Consider the following 24,908-nt stretch of genomic DNA (forward strand, 5'->3'; position numbering starts at 1 on the left):
GTATAAGTAGAAGTTGTTGGACGCTCTGACACCAGGGTACGAGTGTGACTCCTACATCTGAACCCTTATAGATGTGCCCTACATTGCTGCCCATGCTCCTTCCTACAGTATAATGACCTTATTCCTAATTTAGGTGCACTGCTCATACCTCATCACAGTATTCTGGTAACTTTTACTGCCTTCTGTTGGTGTAAGCTGCTACACCAGTCTACATAAATTAACAATTATATTAAGAATATTAAAATTAATAGAAGCTAACATTGGAGTGAGTTTAGGATAAAGTCATGCCATTGTGAATACAATATAAGAGATTATCCATATATCCAATATTTATTTTACATCATTAGCAATCTGAGAATATAAATAGAGGCAGCATGAAATGTGACAGCAGCAGTAGGAGCTGATGACAAAGCTGTTCCCTTGCAGGATCATGTATTGTACACTCACACACTGTACTAGGTACATTGGCTGTCAAGGTCCCATATCCCTTCCTGCCACCAATCTTCACAGCTAGTATATTTGTACAAAATATTAAAAAATTATGATGGAACTTCCATTTAACGCATCTCATTTAAAGGGGTATTCCCATCTCCCCAAGATCTTATCCCCAATATGTAGCATGTGTAATAATAATATTTGCAAATACCTTCAATTAGAAATGTAGTATAGTTCTTCTGATTTGCTAAGTCTCTTTTCTCGTGTTCAGGCATTGCAGGACCTTAGGTATCCATGGTAATGACTACTAGCAGCTAACTAACTGTCACTATATCAGTGGTCTTAACCATGGATACCTAGGGTACTGCAATGCCTGCACAAGGGGAAAGAGACACAGCAAATCAAAAAAACTATACTACATTTCTAATTGGAGGTATTTGCTAATATTATTATTACAGCTATTACGTATAGGATAAGATCTTGGAGATAGGAGTACCCCTTTAACGGAATAGATTATCACGTTTGCCTTTACTATGATGATAAAAAACTAAAAATTAGACTAATTAATTTTTTACATTAGACACCCCTTTTGCCCCCAAATATCACTTACAACAGTAATCGGGTGGTACCTGTATGTCTCAGAAATCAAAGTAACTGTGAGATATAAAAAGAGAATTTCTGTTTACCTGTAAAAATAAAGTGATCATCCGATTATCTAGAACACATATCTGGACATTGTAATGGAAGATTAAAGAAATCTTACTGTAATTCTAATAAGTGTTACCATTCATTTGCATTTTAAAAGGCACCGTATTATAAGTTAACATAAAACTTACATTGTTTGTGTAACGTGTCATATCTAAATGTTAACCTTGTACATAATGTATAAACCACAAATGATAGAATGAAAATATTTAGAAAAAAGACAAATATTACACCATACATTTACATTTAGACCTCTGCATGTTAATATATATATGTATATATATATACTGTGTATATTGTTGTCATATCTCACCCATATGGATGTTTTACAACAAATAATTTATATATTTATGTTTATTATACAGGATGGAATGGTTATCAAGATTTCATGCTATCACTGTGCTTCTCTCATCCCACTAGATTAAATACGTTGTCCACTACTAGAACAACCCCTTCTCATTCCCCACGTTTGGCCCTGATGAAATAAAAAAGCCTATACTCACCTCCCATGCTGGCGCCGTATCTGCGGTGTCAGCACCCGCAGTTTCGGGGTTCTCATGCGGTTGTGATTACACGTGAGCCTGGCGCCTAATCAGTGCTGGCGTCACTGGCCAGGTCTTCTGACGAACTGAACATGAAGGGGAAGTGAGAGATCAGCTGTAGCTTCATGTTCGATTTGTGCGATGGCAGAGACTGTGACGCCGGCGCTGTTTGGGCGCCGGCCACCATGTATCATGCAACTGCACAAAAGCGCTGGGACCATGAAAGCTGACACTTCGGAGACGGCGCCAGCACAGGAGGCGAGTAAATGTTTTTTTTTATTGGGACCAAGTCTGGGAATGTGAAGGGGTTGTCCAAGTAGTGGATAACAACCTCTAAGTGCAACTCAAGTTTCTTCTTGTTCCACAAATGAAGAGAGTGTCCCATATAAAAATTGAGAAGAGTCAGAACTTACTATAGTAAGTCTGCACTACATTTGTCAGTATGCAATGCCCCATTACATCTATAATTTATAATGATCCGTGTCATTGGGACTCAAAACATTGGTTCTGATTCATAATTACATGTGCACCTTTTTAGTCTGGTTTTTGGTGTATTTCACCTGAGTTTCATTTGCGCCTAATTCTTCTTTAAATTTGCAACTTTTTTTTAAAGTCCATTGTACATCTATATTCTCTCATTTTCACCTTTTTGGGCAGAATTTAGGTTTTCAAAATGTTTTTGCCTGATACATTACTTGCAACTTTTTGAAGTCACAAAAGTTATTGCAAATGAACTCCAGTCCTCACAGAGTGATTTTATGTACTCTGAGTATTTTGGAAACATTTTTGCACCATTTTTGCAAAATGTGCGACTGTTTACTCTAAACTTTCAATTGAGCCGCACCGTGCATGCTCAACTACTGCTCCAGTCTAATAATGCTCTTGTGAACTCCCCAGTAATCAGCAACTTATCACCTATGCCAAAGATAGGTGATACAATGTGATTGTGGCACAACTTTTTTAAACTGATGGTCCATTACGAATGTATTATGCCTAATTTCCCCAGTGGTGATGCTGCAGGAAAACTCAGTGCCAGGTATCCAGACACTATACAATGGTTTCGCTAGAGGTTCCAGCAGGGGGATTTTTTGTTATCAGCTTATTGTCAATGGAAAATTCCAAAGCAGAAAATCCCTGAAGGTGATTTGCTGAAATTCCATGTACACATAAGCACCGAAAATGGACTGACAGCAATAAGGAATACAATAATAAAACCTTAAGCATTCATTTTGGTACCCACCAAAAAGTTATGTTGTTTTTACACCATTGGTAAGTAAGCACTTCAGGCCCCATTTGTAAACAATACAACTTTTGCTTTTTAGACGTTGTCCCATTTACACCCTTCAAAGCGACAATGCGGAAATAATCTGCAACATGGGACAATTCGGTCTTAAAGCTCTACAGCTATGACCCTTTGGCCTGAAATACAGGCCAACCTCTGATAAGTGTTCAGTAATGGTGACTCATGAACTTGAGTCCTTTAAACATTGAACTTCACACCACATTGACATCCCGGTCATGCCCATCAAGTTGGATTTTTAACTTGTGGAGTTCTTCGATCTCCCTGTGATGGCGCTCTGTTTTGTGCCTCACCAGTGTGCGATAAAAGTGAATCGTGAAGATGACAAAGATAATGCCCACAGGTACCATGATGATGGTGGACACCAGTGCAGAGGTAAAACCTGCATCTGAACTTTGCCTCTGTGATGTGGCAGTTTCATTACGAACTTGTGGAGAGTCAATTGGTAAGAACTTTATCCAGCACAAAAGAACCACCTCCGCAAGAAACAAAAGGATCCCAAGAGCTGTGGAGAAGCCCCAAGCCAGTTCGATATAGGGATGCATACGGTCATGGGGTGATTCATTGACAGAGTTCAAATTATGGATATTACTCACTGCCTCAACATTGGGAAGTATGCAAGTGCTGATCAGAAGTGCAAATAAGTGGACAGCCACCAGTATTGTGGTGCAGGCACTAAATGCAATGAGTAACGGTTTGGGGTAATCATATTTCATCTCGAGCTGGACTTCAACCATTGCCACCTAGGAAACAACATAAAAATAGAAAGACTTTTACAATGTTATAATAAAATGTCATCAAAATGTTGCAGATACAGATAAGAGAATCAATAGAAGGGATTTCAAATTTATGTTGAAGTTTTAGGAATATACTGAATCTGTCAAATTCGGACAATATGCAAATTGCTTTGTGCAAATAATGTAAGACTGCTGCCACCACTTTACATATTGCAGAAGATTACATCAAGAAGAGAAGGTTCATTTGGCTGTGGGAGCATCTGGGTGGGCTTCCCCATAATGCCTTACAGCTATCACATCATTTCGTATAGCACAGCCAATTAAAAGGGACTATCGCAGCCTGTAAAAAAGCAGAGGCAGGGAATGCAGCAGCCGTTTTGTGGTTGTCCTACTGTAGCTAGGGGAATGTCGCAGTTCACAGCTTAGCCATACAGACTGGGAGAGAAAGCAATAAAACACTGAAAAGACTGTACCAACAGTGTATGACAGCAAAGAGGGATCAGATTACAAATATAAGTGATATGTAGAGAAAAGTGAGTCGCTCTGTGGCTGGACCAGGGAAGGACACACAGATTATCAGGGTGGCTATAGTGCTGCTGTAATTCAATCAGACATATGCAACTTTTCTGGGCATTTGGAAGTTTTGGAGTACTTTCAATTTGCGCTGAATAGATTAGATGATCGATATTCCCAGCAAAATTCTGCAGAGCTGCCAAATTTGAATTTCAAAATATTCACTCACTTCTAAGTGTACATTTTATTAAATAAAGAAAAAAAAGAAAATTTAACACTAAAGTATTCAGCCTTTAGAAATTTGCGAGTTTGTCATTTCTGCTAAACAACTGAAAATGTTTCCAGCCCACTCAAGAATCTTTCCCATGCACTGTCATTTTATGTGAAAAGAAAAAATGTTCCAGAAACCTTTAAATGACCAGAAATGTTTCCCTCTAATAAGAAACACATTATAAAATAACATTACATTAGGGATTTTATATTTTTCTTCTACTTAATTTACTTAAAGCATAACCATCGTTTTAATTTCATAAATTAATAGTAAACAAGAAAATTAGCAACTTTGGAATGTATGCTATCAGAGAGATTTGCTTCTTTTTCTGACAGAATTGATCAGTCATTATCAAAATTCTCTGTATTCAGTGATGACATATTGTTCCATTACTGAGATAGGAGATGGCAGTTGGTGCTCATAAGATTCTATTTTGATAGGTTGTGGGATGAGGAGAGAGGAGTCTGTCTCTGCCTGTCCTCCCTTCTGTCTACATAGAATCTTTCAGCAGCAGCTGCCATCTCCTATCTCAGTAATGGGACAATATGTCTTCACTGAATACAGATTGTACCTCAGAGCTGAGAAATTTGATAATGACTGATCAATTTTGGCAGAGAAAGAAGCAGGTTTCTCTGATAAGATAAAGTTGAAACTAGAAGTTTACATACACTATACAAAAAGACACATATGCATGTTTTCTCAATATCGGACATGAAATCAGAATAAACCTTTCCCATGTTAGGTCAATTAGGATTACCATAATTATTAATACTAGTTGGCCTGTGCGAAATTTTCGCACATTGGTTGCAGGCAATTTCAGGAAATTCAAGCTGGTCAAATGTTAATGTATTTAATGAGATGATGAACACAGAGAGGTGTTTATATATGTAGATTGGAAATACAATAAATTGGTTTGATAAGTAGAGGCTAAAAAAATGTCTTCAGGTTGTGGTGCCACCTGCAGGTTGTTTTTTTCTGCAGGTTTCTGAAAATGAATGTTTAAACTGTATTTATTGATCAAATTGTGAATGTTTGGTTTGTTTGTGTCTTTTCTTGCTTCTCACTTTTTCCTCCAAAAGTAACGACGGTCATCATGCCCAAAAAGCTCAATTTTAGTTTCATCAGACCACAGGACATGTCTCCAAAAAATAAGGTATTTGTTCCTGTGTGCATTTGCAAACAATCTGGCTTTTTTACATTTCTTTTGGAGTAATGGCTTCTTCTTGGCAGAGTGACCTTTCAGCCCATGTTGATTCAGTACTCGTTTCACTGTGGATATTGACACAATCTTACCAGCTTTTGCTATCATCTTCACAAGGTCTTTTGCTTTTGTCCTAGGACACAGAACCCATCTCCTTCCTGAGCAGTATGGTGGCTGGACACTCCCCTCTTGCTTGTACTTGCGTATAATTCTTTGTACAGATGAACAAGGCACCTTCAGGTATCTTGAAATTGTACCCAAGGATGAGTCAGTCCCCAATTCTTTTCATTACATCTTGGCTGATTTCTTTAGGCTTTCCCATGATGCTTCAGAAAGAAGCCGTGTGTTTCAGGTGTGCATTAAGATACATCCACAGGTGTGTCTCTAACTCAGATGTTGCCAAAAACATCATCATATGGGCAGTCCAGAATTGTTTAAAGGCATAGTACTCTTAGTGTATGTAAACTTTTGACTTTGCGGTAATAAAAATGCCTTAAAACATTCTCTCTTTCTCTCTCATTATTCTGGCTTTTGGCAAATATTAATAATTATGGTAATCCTAATTGACCGAAAACGGGAAAGGTTTATTCTGATTTCATGTCAGATGTTGAGAAAAACATGCATACAGTTATATGAAAAAGTTTGGGCACCCCTTTTAATCTTAAGCATAATGTTTTATAAAAAATGTTTTTTTTTGCAACAGCTATTTCCGTTTCATATATCTAATAACTGTTGGACACAGTAATGTTTCTGCCTTGAAATGAGGTTTATTGTACTAACAGAAAATGTGCAATCTCCATTCAAAAAAAATTTAACAGGTATTGTATAAAATAATACACACGCGCTACCTCACCAAAAATTGGATATATCCCTCAGCTGCAGGAAAAAGGACAGGGATGTGCCACCACTGTCAATAGAATACCGATATATATATATAAAAGCAACTGAATCCGCACTGGAGGGGTAAAGGAATGAAATAAAAACAAAGAACCCTAATGTGACAGCATAGCACACAAAACCTTAGTCAAATCCCAGCACAATGAAAGAATGTGATGAAACCCCAAGGGGTGAAAATACTTGCTGTGCTTGCCTGCAAAACATGAGACCAAAGCAGGTCAAATGCAACTAGTCCCAAGTCCGACCTTAAACCTGGGATGATACCACACTGAAAATGCCGGTAGTAGTGAACCAGGAGAGGACTCACCGAGATGGAGGTGTAGCGCCGTGTAGCGTGGTGGATGTAGTTCGGTCAGGGAAGGAAGATCCAGCGTGTGGAATAGCAGGTAGGAGGATGGGCAGGCAGGAGTTATCAACCGCACCGCAGCGATGCAATGTGGAAGCTGCGTAGAGCCAGGGAAAGCCCCGGCCGGTGGCGTCCCTGGATACGAGCGGGAGTAAAACAGGGGGAGGGAGTAGCTGGCACGAGGCTCAGCGTGTGACATCACAGAGGTTGTGGATAGTACGGGGCAGCGCAGAGACCAAAAAACCGACGCGTTTCGAAGGAGTGACGTCCTTCTTCATCAGGGTTACCTGTCTCTGGATGCACCCAAACATATAAGCACCTGGGTTGTCAATCAGAGTGCACCGCCTGCCCATTTAACCCATTGTAGTATTACCTGCTATAGTGATGCTGATTATGAAGCCGCATGAACAGAGGTACTGACGCCATATATTACGGCAGGAGAGTAAAGAAGTAGAGATTGTGACACATAAAATAAAACGTAATACATAGAATTATATGACAACAATAGGCTAAAAGAAACATGTGACATATATATATATATATATATATATATATATATATATATATAGAGAGAGAGTGTGTGTCTATACACTGCTCGTTAAAATTATACATTGTTCAGATTGGCCTACCACCTCAACGCATTAACCTAACTATCCCTGTGTGGCCCATTAAAAAAAATATATATATCAGGTTCCTCGCATTATGTTCTCATACACTTTATGCAGTTATTAGCCCTCTGTGTCTGTACTGCTACATACTTAGGCAGTTAACTGGTTCATGCAGCTTTACATGAACACCCGAGCCTTACACTATGGCTGGTCCGACTACCGTATATACTCGAGTATAAGCCGACCCGAGTATAAGCCGACCCCCCTAATTTTGCCACAAAAAACTGGGAAAACTTATTGACTCGAGTATAAGCCTAGGGTGGAAATGCAGCATTTACCGGTGAATTTCAAAAATAAAAATAGATCATTATTTCCCCATAGCTGTGCCATATAGTGCTCTGCACTGTTCATTATTTTCCCATAGCTGTGCCATATAGTGCTCTGCACCGTTCATATTGCCCCATATCTGTGCCCCATATAGTGCTCTGCACCGTTCATATTGCCCCATATCTGTGCCCTATATGCTCTGCACCGTTCATATTGCCCCATATCTGTGCCCCATATAGTGCTCTGCACCGTTCATATTGCCCCATATCTGTGCCCTATATGCTCTGCACCGTTCATATTGTCCCATATCTGTGCCCTATATGCTCTGCACCGTTCATATTGCCCCATATCTGTGCCCTATGTGCTCTGCACCGTTCATATTGCCCCATATCTGTGCCCTATATGCTCTGCACCATTCATATTGCCCCAGATCTGTGCCCTATATGCTCTGCACCGTTCATATTGCCCCATATCTGTGCCCCATATATGCTCTGCACCGTTCATTTTTGTCCCATAGCTGTGCCCCATATAGTGCTCTGCACCGTTCATACTGCCCCATATAGTGCTCTGCACCGTTCATACTGCCCCATACAGTGCTCTGCACCGTTCATATTTCCCTATAGATGCTCCACATAAATCTGTGCCGCTGCTGCAATAAAAAAAAAAAGCCATACTCACCTCTCGATTGCAGCTCCCGGCGTCTCGTTCCGGCGTCCGGTCCCGGCGTCTCCGCTCTGACTGATCAGGCAGAGGGCGCCGCGCACACTATATGCGTCATCGCGCCCTCTGACCTGCACAGTCAGAGCGGAGATAGACGCCGGGAAGATGGAGCGGCGCCCGGCGGCTGGAACGGGGACAGGTAAGTATGACATACTTACCTAGTCCCAGCGATCCTGGCGCTCCCCGCCTGTCACACGGTCTTCTGTGCTGCAGCTCTTCCTGTCAGCGGTCACCGGCACCGCTGATTAGAGAAATGAATAGGCGGCTCCACCCCTATGGGAGGTGGAGCCGTCTGTTGTGAATTCTGTGGCAGAGCTCCCTCCTGTGGTCACAAGTGGTACTTCGGCTGATTCTCTCTGTGAGCTTCTGTTGGTGGAGGGAAGTGGTACTGCGGCTTCTGAGTTTCCTCCCTCAGGTGATCTGGTGAGGTCGTTAGGTGCTTCTCTACTTAACTCCACCTAATGCTTTGATCCTGGCTTCCTGTCAATGTTCCAGTGTTGGACTTGCTTTTCCCTGGATCATTCCTGTGGCCTGCTGCTCTGCATAGCTAAGTTCTTCTTTGCTATTTGTTCGCTATTTTTTCTGTCCAGCTTGTCTAATTTGTTGCTGGAATGTTATGGCTGGCAATCAGGCAACACAGCGTGCAGTAATCAGCGCACATACAGAGATCTGGCAATAACCCAAAACAATAGGACGAGCTCTGAGACGTGGAATCTCTGTAGACTGCAGTACCTGATCTATCCTCACACAACTGGAAGCAGCAGTGGATTGCGCCTATCAACTACCTATGCAACTCGGCACTGCCTGAGGAGCTGACTAGCCTGAAGATAGAAATACAAGCCTGACTTACCTCAGAGAAATACCCCAAAGGAATAGGCAGCCCCCACATATAATGACTGTTAGCAAGATGAAAAGACAAACGTAGGAATGAAATAGATTCAGCAAAGTGAGGCCCGATATTCTAGACAGAGCGAGGATAGCAAAGAGAACTATGCAGTCTACAAAAAACCCTAAAACGAAAACCACGCAAAGGGGCAAAAAGACCCACCGTGCCGAACTAACAGCACGGCGGAGCACCCCTTTGCTTCTCAGAGCTTCCAGCAAAAGATAATAACAAGCTGGACAGAAAAAACAGAAAACAAACTAGAAGCACTTATCTAGCAGAGCAGCAGGCCCAAGGAAAGATGCAGTTGCTCAGATCCAACACTGGAACATTGACAAGGAGCAAGGAAGACAGACTCAGGTGGAGCTAAATAGCAAGGCAGCCAACGAGCTCACCAAAACACCTGAGGGAGGAAGCCCAGAGACTGCAATACCACTTGTGACCACAGAAGTGAACTCAGCCACAGAATTCACAACAGTACCCCCCCCTTGAGGAGGGGTCACCGAACCCTCACCAGAACCCCCAGGCCGACCAGGATGAGCCACATGAAAGGCACGAACAAGATCTGGGGCATGGACATCAGAGGCAAAAACCCAGGAATTATCTTCCTGAGCATAACCCTTCCATTTGACCAGATACTGGAGTTTCCGTCTAGAGACACGAGAATCCAAAATCTTCTCCACAATATACTCCAATTCCCCCTCCACCAAAACAGGGGCAGGAGGCTCCACAGATGGAACCATAGGTGCCACGTATCTCCTCAACAACGACCTATGGAATACATTATGTATGGAAAAGGAGTCTGGGAGGGTCAGACGAAAAGACACCGGATTGAGAATCTCAGAAATCCTATACGGACCAATAAAACGAGGTTTAAATTTAGGAGAGGAAACCTTCATAGGTATATGACGAGAAGATAACCAAACCAGATCCCCAACACGAAGTCGGGGTCCCACACGGCGTCTGCGATTAGCGAAAAGCTGAGCCTTCTCCTGGGACAAGGTCAAATTGTCCACTACCTGAGTCCAGATCTGCTGCAACCTGTCCACCACATAATCCACACCAGGACAGTCCGAAGACTCAACCTGTCCTGAAGAGAAACGAGGATGGAACCCAGAATTGCAGAAAAATGGAGAGACCAAGGTAGCCGAGCTGGCCCGATTATTAAGGGCGAACTCAGCCAACGGCAAAAATGACACCCAATCATCCTGGTCAGCGGAAACAAAACATCTCAGATATGTTTCCAAGGTCTGATTGGTTCGTTCGGTCTGGCCATTAGTCTGAGGATGGAAGGCCGAGGAAAAAGATAGGTCAATGCCCATCCTACCACAAAAGGCTCGCCAGAACCTCGAGACAAACTGGGAACCTCTGTCAGAAACAATATTCTCAGGAATGCCATGTAAACGAGGCACATGCTGGAAGAACAAAGGCACCAAATCAGAGGAGGAAGGCAATTTAACCAAGGGCACCAGATGGACCATTTTAGAAAAGCGATCACAGACCACCCAAATGACAGACATCTTTTGAGAAACGGGAAGGTCAGAAATGAAATCCATCGAAATATGTGTCCAAGGCCTCTTCGGGACCGGCAAGGGCAAAAGCAACCCACTGGCACGTGAACAGCAGGGCTTAGCCCTAGCACAAATTCCACAGGACTGCACAAAAGCACGCACATCCCGTGACAGAGATGGCCACCAGAAGGATCTAGCAACCAACTCCCTGGTACCAAAGATTCCTGGATGACCGGCCAGCACCGAACAATGAAGTTCAGAGATAACTTTACTAGTCCACCTATCAGGGACGAACAGTTTCTCGGCCGGACAACGATCAGGTTTATTAGCCTGAAATTTCTGCAACACTCTCCGCAAATCAGGGGAGATGGCAGACACAATGACTCCTTCCTTGAGGATACTCGCCGGCTCAGATAACCCCGGAGAGTCGGGCACAAAACTCCTAGACAGAGCATCCGCCTTCACATTTTTAGAGCCCGGAAGGTATGAAATCACAAAATCAAAACGAGCAAAAAATAACGACCAACGGGCCTGTCTAGGATTCAAGCGCTTGGCAGACTCAAGATAAGTAAGGTTCTTATGATCAGTCAAAACCACCACGCGATGCTTAGCACCCTCAAGCCAATGACGCCACTCCTCGAATGCCCACTTCATGGCCAGCAACTCTCGGTTGCCCACATCATAATTACGCTCAGCAGCAGAAAATTTCCTGGAAAAGAAAGCACATGGTTTGAACACTGAGCAACCAGAACCTCTCTGTGACAAAACCGCCCCTGCACCAATCTCAGAAGCATCAACCTCGTCCTGGAACGGAAGAGAAACATCAGGTTGACACAACACAGGGGCACAGCAAAATGACGCTTCAACTCCTGAAAAGCTTCCACGGCAGCAGAAGACCAATTAACCAAATCAGCACCCTTCTTGGTCAAATCGGTCAATGGTCTGGCAATGCTAGAAAAATTACAGATGAAGCGACGATAAAAATTAGCAAAGCCCAGGAATTTCTGCAAACTTTTTAGAGATGTCGGCTGAGTCCAATCCTGGATGGCCTGAACCTTTACCGGATCCATCTCGATAGTAGAAGGGGAAAAGATGAACCCCAAAAATGAAACTTTCTGCACACCGAAGAGACACTTTGATCCCTTCACGAACAAGGAATTAGCACGCAGTACCTGGAAAACCATTCTGACTTGCTTCACATGAGACTCCCAATCATCTGAGAAGATCAAAATGTCATCCAAGTAAACAATCAAGAATTTATCCAGATACTCACGGAAAATGTCATGCATAAAAGACTGAAAAACAGATGGAGCATTGGCAAGTCCAAACGGCATCACCAGATACTCAAAATGACCCTCGGGCGTATTAAATGCCGTTTTCCATTCATCTCCCTGCCTGATTCTCACCAGATTATACGCACCACGAAGATCAATCTTAGTAAACCAACTAGCCCCCTTAATCCGAGCAAACAAGTCAGAAATCAATGGCAAGGGATACTGAAACTTAACAGTGATCTTATTAAGAAGGCGGTAATCAATACACGGTCTTAGCGAACCATCCTTCTTGGCTACAAAAAAGAACCCTGCTCCCAATGGTGACGACGATGGGCGAATATGTCCCTTCTCCAGGGACTCCTTCACATAACTGCGCATAGCGGTGTGTTCAGGTACGGACAAATTAAATAAACGACCCTTAGGGAATTTACTACCAGGAATCAAATCGATAGCACAATCACAATTCCTATGCGGAGGAAGGGCATCAGACTTGGACTCTTCAAATACATCCTGAAAGTCCGACAAGAACTCTGGGATGTCAGAAGGAATGGATGACGAAATAGACAAAAATGGAACATCACCATGTACTCCCTGACAACCCCAGCTGGTTACCGACATAGAGTTCCAATCCAATACTGGATTATGGGTTTGTAGCCATGGCAACCCCAACACGACCACATCATGCAAATTATGCAGTACCAAAAAGCGAATAACTTCCTGATGTGCAGGAGCCATGCACATGGTCAGCTGGGCCCAGTACTGAGGCTTATTCTTGGCCAGAGGTGTAGCATCAATTCCTCTCAACGGAATAGGACACCGCAAAGGCTCCAAGAAAAATCCACAACGTTTAGCATAATCCAAATCCATCAGATTCAGGGCAGCGCCTGAATCCACAAACGCCATGACAGAATATGATGACAAAGAGCACATTAAGGTAATGGACAAAAGGAATTTGGACTGTACAGTACCAATAACGGCAGAGCTATCGAACCGCCTAGTGCGTTTAGGACAATTAGAAATAGCATGAGTAGAATCACCACAATAGAAACACAGTCTGTTCAGACGTCTGTGTTCGTGCCGTTCTACTTTAGTCATAGTCCTGTCGCACTGCATAGGCTCAGGCTTACTCTCAGACAATACCGCCAGATGGTGCACAGATTTACGCTCGCGCAAGCGACGACCGATCTGAATGGCCAAGGACATAGACTCATTCAAACCAGCAGGCATAGGAAATCCCACCATTACATCCTTAAGAGCTTCAGAGAGACCCTTTCTGAACAAAGCCGCTAGTGCAGATTCATTCCACAGAGTGAGTACTGACCATTTTCTAAATTTCTGACAATATACTTCTACATCATCCTGACCCTGGCATAAAGCCAGCAGATTTTTCTCAGCTTGATCCACTGAATTAGGCTCATCGTAAAGCAATCCCAGCGCCTGGAAAAATGCATCAACATTACTCAATGCAGAATCTCCTGGTGCAAGAGAAAACGCCCAGTCCTGTGGGTCGCCGCGCAAAAAAGAAATAATAATCAAAACCTGTTGAATAGGATTACCAGAAGAATGAGGTTTCAAGGCCAAAAATAGCTTACAATTATTTCTGAAGCTCAGGAACTTAGTTCTGTCACCAAAAAACAAATCAGGAATCGGAATTCTTGGTTCTAGCATCGATTTCTGATCAATAGTATCTTGAATCTTTTGTACATTTACAACGAGATTATCCATTGAGGAGCACAGAGCCTGAATATCCATGTCCACAGCTGTGTCCTGAAGCACTCTAATGTCTAGGGGAAAAAAAAGACTGAAGACAGAGCTAAGAAAAAAAAATGATGTCAGGATTTCTTTTTTCCCTCTATTGGAAATCATTGAAAGGCTCCTTGTACTGTTATGGCTGGCAATCAGGCAACACAGCGTGCAGTAATCAGCGCACATACAGAGATCTGGCAATAACCCAAAACAATAGGACGAGCTCTGAGACGTGGAATCTCTGTAGACTGCAGTACCTGATCTATCCTCACACAACTGGAAGCAGCAGTGGATTGCGCCTATCAACTACCTATGCAACTCGGCACTGCCTGAGGAGCTGACTAGCCTGAAGATAGAAATACAAGCCTGACTTACCTCAGAGAAATACCCCAAAGGAATAGGCAGCCCCCACATATAATGACTGTTAGCAAGATGAAAAGACAAACGTAGGAATGAAATAGATTCAGCAAAGTGAGGCCCGATATTCTAGACAGAGCGAGGATAGCAAAGAGAACTATGCAGTCTACAAAAAACCCTAAAACGAAAACCACGCAAAGGGGCAAAAAGACCCACCGTGCCGAACTAACAGCACGGCGGAGCACCCCTTTGCTTCTCAGAGCTTCCAGCAAAAGATAATAACAAGCTGGACAGAAAAAACAGAAAACAAACTAGAAGCACTTATCTAGCAGAGCAGCAGGCCCAAGGAAAGATGCAGTTGCTCAGATCCAACACTGGAACATTGACAAGGAGCAAGGAAGACAGACTCAGGTGGAGCTAAATAGCAAGGCAGCCAACGAGCTCACCAAAACACCTGAGGGAGGAAGCCCAGAGACTGCAATACCACTTGTGACCACAGAAGTGAACTCAGCCACAGAATTCACAACACTGGAAGCTCTGGGACGCAAAGGGTGTACCTCCGTGCCATTAGTTCGGTACGGAGGGTCTTTTTGCCCCCTTTGCGTGGTTTTCTTTAGGGTTTTGTGTAGACCGCAAAGTTACCTTTTCTATCCTCGATCTGTTAAGAAAGTCGGGCCTCACTTTGCTGAATCTATTTCATCTCTACGTTTGTCTTTTCATCTTAACTCACAGTCATTATATGTGGGGGGCTGCCTTTTCCTTTGGGGTATTTCTCTGAGGCAAGGTAGGCTTATTTTCTATCTTCAGGCTAGTTAGTTTCTCAGGCTGTGCCGAGTTGCATAGGCAGAGTTAGGCGCAATCCACGGCTGCCTCTAGTGTTGTTTGGAGAGGATTAGGGATTGCGGTCTGCAGAGTTCCCACGTCTCAGAGCTCGTTCTATGATTTTGGGTTATTGTCAGATCACTGTATGTGCTCTGACTGCTATGTCCATTGTAGTACTGAATTGCCTTTCATAACAGCCGCCTATTCATTTCTCTAATGAGGGGTCCCACGTGACCGCTGAAGAGGGGAAGAAGCTGCAGCACAGAAGACCGTGGGACGGCAGGGGGAGCGTCAGGATCGCTGGGACTAGGTAAGTATACCTCAGCGCCCTCTCCCCCTCACCCGCCGACCCCACCGCTACCATGACTCGAGTATAAGCCAAGAGGGGCACTTTCAGCCCAAAAATTTGGGCTGAAAATCTCGGCTTATACTCGAGTAAAGCAATTGTTACCATCCACCTCTCGTGTCTCCCCTTTTCCTCATAGTTTGTAAGCTTGCGAGCAGGGCACTCTGGTATCTATTTTGAACTATGATTTCTGTTATGCTGTAATGTCTATTGTCTGTATAAGTCCCCTCTATAATTTGTAAAGCGCTGCAGAATATGTTGGCGCTATATAAATAAAATTATTATTATTATAACTTGGGAGAAGCTCGACACCACTCATAGGAGGTGCAAAATTCATTAGGTAGCGGGTGTATTTCATTCCCGAATGCCGCTCATTAATAAGGCTGATGTACAAAACTTCACTCTTAAGCAACAATTCACATAACAGTATTTTGAGAAGTAGTTTCCATCAGTATCTGTAAGCCAAAACCAGGAGTGGGTGATAAATGCAGAAGTGGTGCATATGTTTCTATTATACTTTTCCTCTGACTGTTCCATGCCTGGTTTGGGCTTACAAATACTGATGCAAAATACTGACCAAATACTGAACGAGGCCTTAATCACTTGTGGCATATGCCTTTTAGCCTTTAGCAGAAAGTGTGAAAATTCTCTTTAAAGGGGTTTTCTCACAAACAAAAGTTCATTTTAATCAATAGATCTTTGAATAATAATAATTTCCACAATTGGGTATGTTTAAATAAAATGTCCCTGTGCCGAGATAATCTTATAAATGTGCCCCTGCTGTGTACTGTGTAATGGCCGTGTCTGACTGTACAGCAACATGGTCTGATCATACCACAGCTCCTGAGTTGGGGAGGAAGGAAAAGAGTATACAAATAGAACAACATCGGATCGCAAATGATTATTTCTTTGAAGTAAAACATTATTTTAAAAAAGGCAAGGGAATGTTTTACCTCACAGAAAAAAATCTGTTTAAATTAGGCTACTTGCGGTTTTTCATTGCGTTTTTAACATGTGTTTTTATCGCGTTTTTGAATATGGATTTTTTGTCTCTTTTTGGTGTGTCATGCTTTAAATAAAGCTGCTTTGCTTTTGATACTTCCTGTTATGTGGCTTTGACAAAACTTTACTGATATACTTAGGTGTGGATTACATGCGTTTTTGATGTGTTTTTGCTGTGGAAATGCACTAAAAATGCCCTTGCGCATTTACCAGTGTATTTTCCGCATCTTATGCAAGTCCATGGGAAAAATTCTTACAGAAAACTCGGTGTACCAGCAAGAGAAATTTACATGTTGCGGATTTGAAACAGACATGTCAAGTCATTTTACGCATGCACACATCTCTCTGCCCTGTTGAGGGCAGAGGACTGTTCTGCGCATGTGCGGGTAAAGGTAAAAGAGCTCCTACACATGCACACTACCTTGTACTTTGTACAGAGTACTATGCTCTGCCCTCGGCAGAAGTGCGCCTGTGCAAGAGCGTGAAGGGGGACACTGTGTGGATGACGTACGATGCGTGATCCCCACGAAGCAGAAAAGGAGGACAGCATCGCAAAGAAGAGAGGAGGCGATGGATCAAGACCAGCGACGTCAATCATATCGGACAGCCCCATAGGTGAGTATAATAAAAGGTGTTTTTTTTCCTTTACAGGGCAATATACAGCATTATAGAATGCTGTCATATGGGGATGAAAGGTGATGGCAGTAGGTTATATGGGAAAAACCTGGTGACAGGTTTCCTTTAATCAATACACAAATTACCAGTGACCTCATTCTCCCAATTGTCCTCACATGCTGCACTTCACATCATATAATTGCTGTACACATAGTCCTTTATATTGTTACACGGAGAACACACCGGTGACTCCCGCCCTTCCCTGTCTCCTCACATGTTCAGTACAGATACTCATTCTCAGAACCGATCTTTGTTAGGGGCTTCTTCTTTTGTCGCACATGAAGAACCATTTACTTTACCATCCTTTGATATTTCTATGTCAGTTCTGCCTAAAAATGAGCGTACGAGGAGTTAGAGAAATATCACACAATAACTAGAGATTTCCATGACTCATTCGTTTTGGAATTTATTTATTTCATAAGCTTGAATTATTATGTCAGCCTAGTAACATAAAAACCTGTTTTTGGCAGGTTGTCACAATGTTAAATTGATCATCTCAAATGTTCTTTTTAACATGCTTGATGTTCTGTCAAAGCTGCAGAGACAACTGTAGCAGACAATAAAATTGTCCTTATTTAGTGAGGAAAGTGAAACAAGGTCTGCAGATTTTGTTACAAGTCCAAGATTCAAAACCACAATTATTTCTGTGTGTACAAAAGTGAGAATCTTGATGGGTTTTGAAAGATATTGTAAATCTTCAGATAAATCAGTAAATTGCTCTTTCTACTGACTGCAACGTCAATTATACTTGTTTTTTGCTACCCCATCTGATAGCAGTATGATGTAGGGGCCGAGACCCTCATACCAGCTATGTATCACTTACTGGGCTGCTTGCAGCAGTTTTGACTAAAAACGGTTTTATCTGCTACAGATCTATTAGTTCATTTCTGAGGTGGCTGAGTGCTGATGTTTTTAGTCTGGGAGGGGACCAATATCCATGGCCCTTTCCTAGCCTATTAATATCAGCACACAGCTGATGACTGCAAGACATTTTTTTAGTGGTCCCCCATTTTAATAACCAGTAAAGGCTTAGTAGACAGCTGTGAGCTGATATTAATAGCCTGGGAAGCTCTATGGCTATTAGCCCCTTCCTTGGCTATAAAAATCAGCCCCAACCTGTCCGCATTCCCTCTGCTAGTTAATAAAATGTTGAGGAGATGCAAACTCGGCTTCGGGAAAATGGCCGCCGCGATCTCCATCTGCGAACGCGCGGCATCCCGCCGCCATTTTCCTGAAGCCCCGTGCAGCAGAGCACTCCATCTGCGCACGCGCGGCCTCAGGAAGATGGCCACCCCCACCGATGACAAGGGTAATAGCGCAGATCGCGCGCTTTTTCTTCACCTGCGCGCAGTGGATTCGGCACTTGGACATGCGCACACCACTACGCCACCAACGGAAAGCTGGGGAAGAAACAGTGATGTCACCACGCCCACCTGACCTGACCAGCCTGATTGACAGGCGAAAACGGCGACTTTGGTAATGTATTTCGCAGCATAGGTGGGGAATCAGGGTACACTACATACACTATTGTAACACACAGTGCAGGCCCTATTTAACAGTATTTTTATCTCAATCTGAAAAAACAGGGTGACAAGTTCCCTTTAACCCCTTATTACTCCATATCCCACAGCTACTCGGGAGTGGGAAGAGAGTGGCTAATCCCTCTCTAGACTATGAATATCAGCCCGCAGCTGTCTGCGTAGCCTTTCTGGCTATAAATTATAGGGGGACCCCACATCATTTTTTCGGGGGGTCCCCCTATTTTTATAGCCAGTAAAGGCTATGCAGACAGTTGCAGGCTGATATTCATAGCCTGGGAAGCTCCATGGGTATTAACCCCTTCCCAGGCTACAAATATCAGTCCCCCAGTCGCTCTGGCGCAGAAAATTGAGCGAGAGCCAACGCCATTTTTTTTTAATTTTTTAATTTTTTTTTAAAATTAAACATATTGCATTTAAGGCAGGGGTAAATACCCGACACTGCCGCGGGCACTCAGGACCGGAGCGTTCAGCTGCATAGAAATACATGCAGCCGTACACTCCGGTCCCGAGTGCCCGCGGCAGTGCCGGGTATTGAAGCGAGAGACTTGTGTGAGTTTCTCGCGAGTGTGACCCCGGCCTAACGCAGATTTCATGGGTGTATGTGTCTTTATTTAAGGCTGGGATCACATATGCGAGAAACTCGGACGAGTCTCGCATCTTAATACCCTGCACTGTCACCGGCACTCGGGACCGGACCGTGCGGCTGCATAGAAATACATGCAACAGCACGCTCCGCTCCCGAGTGCCGGCAGCAGTGCCGGGTATTAAGATGCGAGACTCGTCCGAGTTTTTCGCATACGTGATCCATCTATCTAGCTGTGTGTGTAAACATTATTCTTCAATGGAGTATGTAAATGAAGAGGTTGGACAAGAAATTACATCACAATTTTTTTTTCGTATATCTTTATTAAGCTTACAAAAACACACAAATCTGCATGAAAAACGCATGTAAAAACGCATCAAAAACACAGGTGACCTGCCAGTGACCTCAGGTGCAGATTTTACCTGCGTCAAATCCTGATGCAATCCTGAACGTGGACACATACCCTAAGAGTTCTACAGACCAGTTATACACTCCTAATCAACTCGTTACCTGCATTAAAGATAGCTGTCTTACATAGTCACCTTTATAAAAGACTCCTGTCCACAGACTTAATCAGTCAGACTCTACCTCTACAAGATGGGCAAGACCACAGAGTTTTCTAAGGATGTCAGGGGCAAGATCATAGACCTGCACAAAGCTGGAATGGGCTACAAAACCATAAGTAAGACGCTGGGTGCAAACTTACAAAATCAGCAACGGATCAAATACTTATTTCCCCCATTGTACGTGCATGTTTAATTGAGTATTCATACTAATAAGAACTCATACTGCGCACGTTCACTGTCTTATTTATTTTGGCATTTATTCCTGTTGTCATTAGGCGGTAGTTTGGCAACTAGAGTCCCCGTTGATCGCGTATTCCACACGTCTGATTACACAATTCTGTTAAGAGGTGTTTTTATAATGAGGGTAATCTGGGCTACCATCTGGGCCTGAGGCTCCGGGGGGCCCATCGCCAGATTGCCCTCATCACCTGCTGGTCCTCTGCACGGAAATAACAGAAGCTGTGTCATGTCTGTGTTTGTAATGTCTCTTTCGGACCACCCTCTGTATGCCTTTGGAAGATCCATACTTTCTGCTTGCTCAGTGGGTGGGGGAGGCTCTTTCCGCCGTGATGCTAGCTTTGTGCACAGACTTTGGACTCGCCACCTCTTCTGCTTCCTCACCCATCTCATCACATGCAGCCTTATAGGTACAGCAGCTTCTTCCCCCTCACCCCTTTCTTCTATATACTGTTTATTTAAAGGGATTTTTGGAAAACTGAGTATGATTAGGCTAATGCAGGGGTGGACACAGACAGAAGAACAATAATCGGGCCCTTTGCAGTGAAATTGCTCATCGTACTGCACAATAACACCTGCTTTGGAGGTAGAAGTGGCCCCCTTACCTCTTCGGCCCCTGGTTGCAGCAATGGCATGTTCGACCCTGGGCTGATAAAAAGTAACAAGGCAAGTTCCCCCGAATAAGATCCATTACAAAGTTTCATTAAGCACATGAACTGTTGATTTACCCTGTACAAACACATCACATATGCAAATAACCTCTTTAGTCTCCACTGCCACCTATTACACTAGAACTTTTTAACACTCGTTATGGCATGAATTTTAATTTTGAAAGATCATATGACATTAAAACCAATTCTATAAAAAAAAAAAAAAATAACAAAGAAGCTTACCATAGCAAATCCAGAAAGCAGAGCCGAGGTCCTGCTGGAGGCCTTCAGTTTGGCTCGGCTAAGATACAACTTCCGCCAGGACAAGGCTTGTACCGAGTGATGGTTGGATGTTACCAGTTCCAGGTAGCTGCGTCTAACCCAGTCTCTGTAGTCCATACCCTTGTTGCTGCGCTCGGAGACTGCCGGGGTGGAGGGATCCACTGGAACATTTAGTTCACTACTCATGGTTGCTAATAATTCTAGGAGTAAACAGACTCTCAGTCAGATACCAAACTGTAGTGACAATATATTATGACACAGTGACAACTAACCCAAAGGTTGAGAGCAAGTTGTACTAATTATAAAGGACAAAGAATGAATAATGTGTTATCATGAGCCTTGAGCTATTGGGATTGTACACAGTTTTAATTATCATTATGGGATAATGCCATGTCATTGCTCTAGTGTTTAAAAATCTATTTTCAAATATGGGAATGCTGATTTAAAGCATTTGGATGGACTGCTTCATGAATGTCTTCTTCCTTAAATGGGTACGTAGTAGGTGTAATAATAATATTTGTGAATACCTCCAATTAAAAAAGTAGTATAGCTCTTCTGATTCGCTGTCATTTACCCCATGCGCAGGGCATTGCAGCAGCTCAAATATTCATGGTTCAACGGCACCGAACATGGACTTCACCAGAAAATTGTTGTTACTGTTCAGGGCTTTGTCATGCTGTCACGTGCATGACAGCGCGGTAAACACTGCTCCCGATCAGCGGTAATATCATTACCGGCTGTCAGAAAGCAGCCGTTCCCAGGCAGTCATAACAGGGTGAACCCACAGCTGTAATCGGAGAAAAAAAAGTCTACCTCTGGACAATGGCATGGGTTGATGGGACTACTGCTCCCATCAGCCTACGCATGCTGCTGCTAATAACAGCAACAGCAGGCGGCGGCTGATGGCAATATACATCAGCCGGAGGCTAAGCTCTAAATAAATATTTACAAAAACATAATGGCATGGGTTCCCTTGTATTTTTGACAACCAGCCAGGCAAAACAAACAGCTGTGGACTGCTGCAATGCCCTGCCCATTGGGGTGAGCAACAGCGAATCAGAAGAACTATACTACTTTTTTAATTGGAGGTAATCACAAATATTATTATTACTAGATGGTAGCCCGATTCTAACGCATTGGGTATTCTAGAATATGTATGGTTTATTTATGAAGATTTTAGAATAATACATTGAATACACAGGATTCGGCCAACCGTGACCAATTAGCGAAGCGTGGTTCAAATCCCGCGCCAATTCGCGGCCGGACTGCGCCTGTCGCTGGTTGTTTGCGGCTGGCCACTTAGTATATAACAGCCCACGTAGTAAATAGCACAGCCACGCAGTACGTTGCACAGCCACGTAGTACATTGCACAGCCACGCAGTATATAGCACAGCCACGTAGTATATAGCACAGCCACATAGTATATAGCACAGTTCACGGAGTATATAGCACAGCCCACTGAGTATACAGTATAGCACAGCCACACAGTATATAACACAGCCCACGGAGTATATAGCACAGCCCATGGAGTATTTAACAGGCCACATAGCATATAACACAGCCACGTAATTTATAACAGCCCACGTAGCATATAACACAGCTCACGTAGCATATAACAGCCCACGCACACAGTATATAACACAGCCCACGTAGTGTATAACACAGCCCACGTACTGTATAACACAGCCCACGTAGTATATAACAGCCCATGTAGTGTATAACACAGCCCATGTAGTATATAGCACAGCCCACGTAGTATATAGCACAGCCCACGTAGTATATAACAGCCCACGTAGTGTATAACACAGCCCATGTAGTATATAGCACAGCCTACGTAGTATATTGCACAGCCACGTAGTATATTTCACAGCCCACGTAGTATATTGCACAGCCCACGTAGTATATTGCACAGCCCACGTAGTATATTGCACAGCCCATGTAGTATATTGCACAGCCCACGTAGTATATAGCAATGTGGGGATCATATCCCTGTTAAAAAAAAAAAGAATTAAAATACAAAAAAATTTGTGATATACTCACCTTCCGTCGGCAACTCGGATCCAGAACAGGCCTTTCCTGCTCCTCGCGACGCCCCGGTGACCGCTCCATGCATTGCGGTCTCGCGAGATGATGATGTAGCGGTCTCGACTAATCAGCGACACGGGATTTCCGGGACAGACAGACGGAAGTGACCTTTAGACAATTAATAAACAGGTCAAACGTGATGTGAACAGTTATTAATAACTATGTATTATTTAAAAAGGACAACTCCTTCGATTGACATTGATGGCTAGATGTGTTGTGTTTTGAGCACAGACCCCAATGTGACTGACCCCAGATGAAGAAGAGGAGAGGAGGTTAGGTCACTTTAGTATGAAAACAAGGGTTAAGGTGTGAGTGAAGGTTTATGGGCTGCCCAAGGAAGGTGTCCCTTTTTAATTCCCTCCAAGGTAGTCCCATAAATCACTTTTTATCAGATAACATTAGTGTGTTACTCTACTCATTGTTGCTGTCTCTTAGCCATTTTCTGAAGGCGACTTCTGTAATATGAACCTCGTAAATGTGCTCTTTCCATTCATGCAAAGCATAAAACAGCACAGGAAAGCACACCGGGCCTTTACGGTATATAGACACAGACTGTGCTGGAAGGATTCCAGTGACGGATGATACTCAATAATTCAGTATAACACCCAGATCTGTACTTTAACGTGCAAGTTCCTTTATACTGTATGCTTAACACATGGTAAATTAGCCATTATTTTACAAACACTGGGTGCAATTTGACATTATGGGTAATCTGAGAATGGAAAAATAACAATGGCTGACAGCATAATAAACATAGTACAATATTTATTTTACTTCTTCCTTAGTTAAATAGCTTAGTAAAAGCTCCAGTACCAGTATGTGCCAAATTCCACACATGAGTAAAGTGCCCACATAGCCAGTATGAGCACACCCACCCACCCACTAAAACGGCATGATTAACCTGAGCGTGGCAAGTATTACACAGTCAGACAAGGTCGACGTGCGGTTTACAGGGCTCCGCGGGCAGCTCAAGGAACAGAGCTGTTTATGTTGAACTCATTGTAAGGCAGCTCTGTGCCAGAGACAGTCAAAGGTGGGCTACAAGCTGACACAATAGTTAAAAAAGCCAAGCAAGCCAATCTAGAAGCCAAATAGTTTTTTTTTCGGGTTTTTTCCTATTTTAGCGCTGAAGTGGTGTCAATACCACTGCTTAATATTATACTTACTGTTTGTCATCTTCAGCTCTTCCCAGTGTTGCTCCGGTCCTGGCCTGCCATCCTGCGATTGCAACTTTAAGACTGACCAGAAGTCAGAGGTAACTGTCACCAGCTCTCAGTGAAAATCTATGGGATCCCCGTTCTGGCCTCGTTCTAGCTCTCATAGACTTACATTGAGATGTGACTTTTGGCTTGCACATCAAACACTGGAGCGACCCAGCTGGTCACAAACAGCTGGAGACCGATCGGAGTGGTGCTGACAATAGATGAATGGTGCTTTAAAAGTATATTAGTGCCTATCTAATGTACAACAGTGTTTTAAATGGCAGATGATAGTAGGATGGCGTCTGGAAAGTTTAAAATAACCATCATTCTGCAAGTGTAGGACACCATTGGTCTCTGATCCAAAAGTGCAGTATACTATGGAATTTAGCAGTCCAAGCAATAAAAGAGGTCGCACAGAGGTCGCTGAGGCTTTGTGTGTGTCTGCTGCACAGGGCGCTTTACTTGCCATACCGAAAGGGCAGCACTGACTCTCATGGCCGCACACCTTGTGCTTTCACACTGAATCCCATAGATGGTCTCTGA

General features: G+C 43.2%; 1 protein-coding gene across 2 annotated transcripts in view; it reads right to left on the minus strand.

The window, feature by feature from the left end:
* Positions 1-304: 304 nt before the first annotated feature.
* Positions 305-24,908, minus strand: part of ORAI2 (ORAI calcium release-activated calcium modulator 2) — a 65,435-nt gene continuing 40,831 nt past the window's right edge. Inside the window, exons 2-4 of one of the 2 annotated variants that reach the window (XM_069761311.1) lie at positions 23,119-23,271; positions 21,039-21,277; positions 305-3,725 (exon numbers count right to left, since the gene is read on the minus strand). In XM_069761311.1, coding sequence (XP_069617412.1) covers positions 3,177-3,725; positions 21,039-21,277; positions 23,119-23,191 — 861 coding nt within the window. In that variant the 5' untranslated portion in view covers positions 23,192-23,271 and the 3' untranslated portion in view covers positions 305-3,176. The remainder of the gene's footprint in view (positions 3,726-21,038; positions 21,278-23,118; positions 23,272-24,908) is intronic. The other variant, XM_069761312.1, reaches the window with a different exon arrangement.

The sequence above is a fragment of the Ranitomeya imitator genome, chromosome 3 (assembly GCF_032444005.1).
Source record: "Ranitomeya imitator isolate aRanImi1 chromosome 3, aRanImi1.pri, whole genome shotgun sequence".
NCBI classification, from domain to species: domain Eukaryota; kingdom Metazoa; phylum Chordata; class Amphibia; order Anura; family Dendrobatidae; genus Ranitomeya; species Ranitomeya imitator.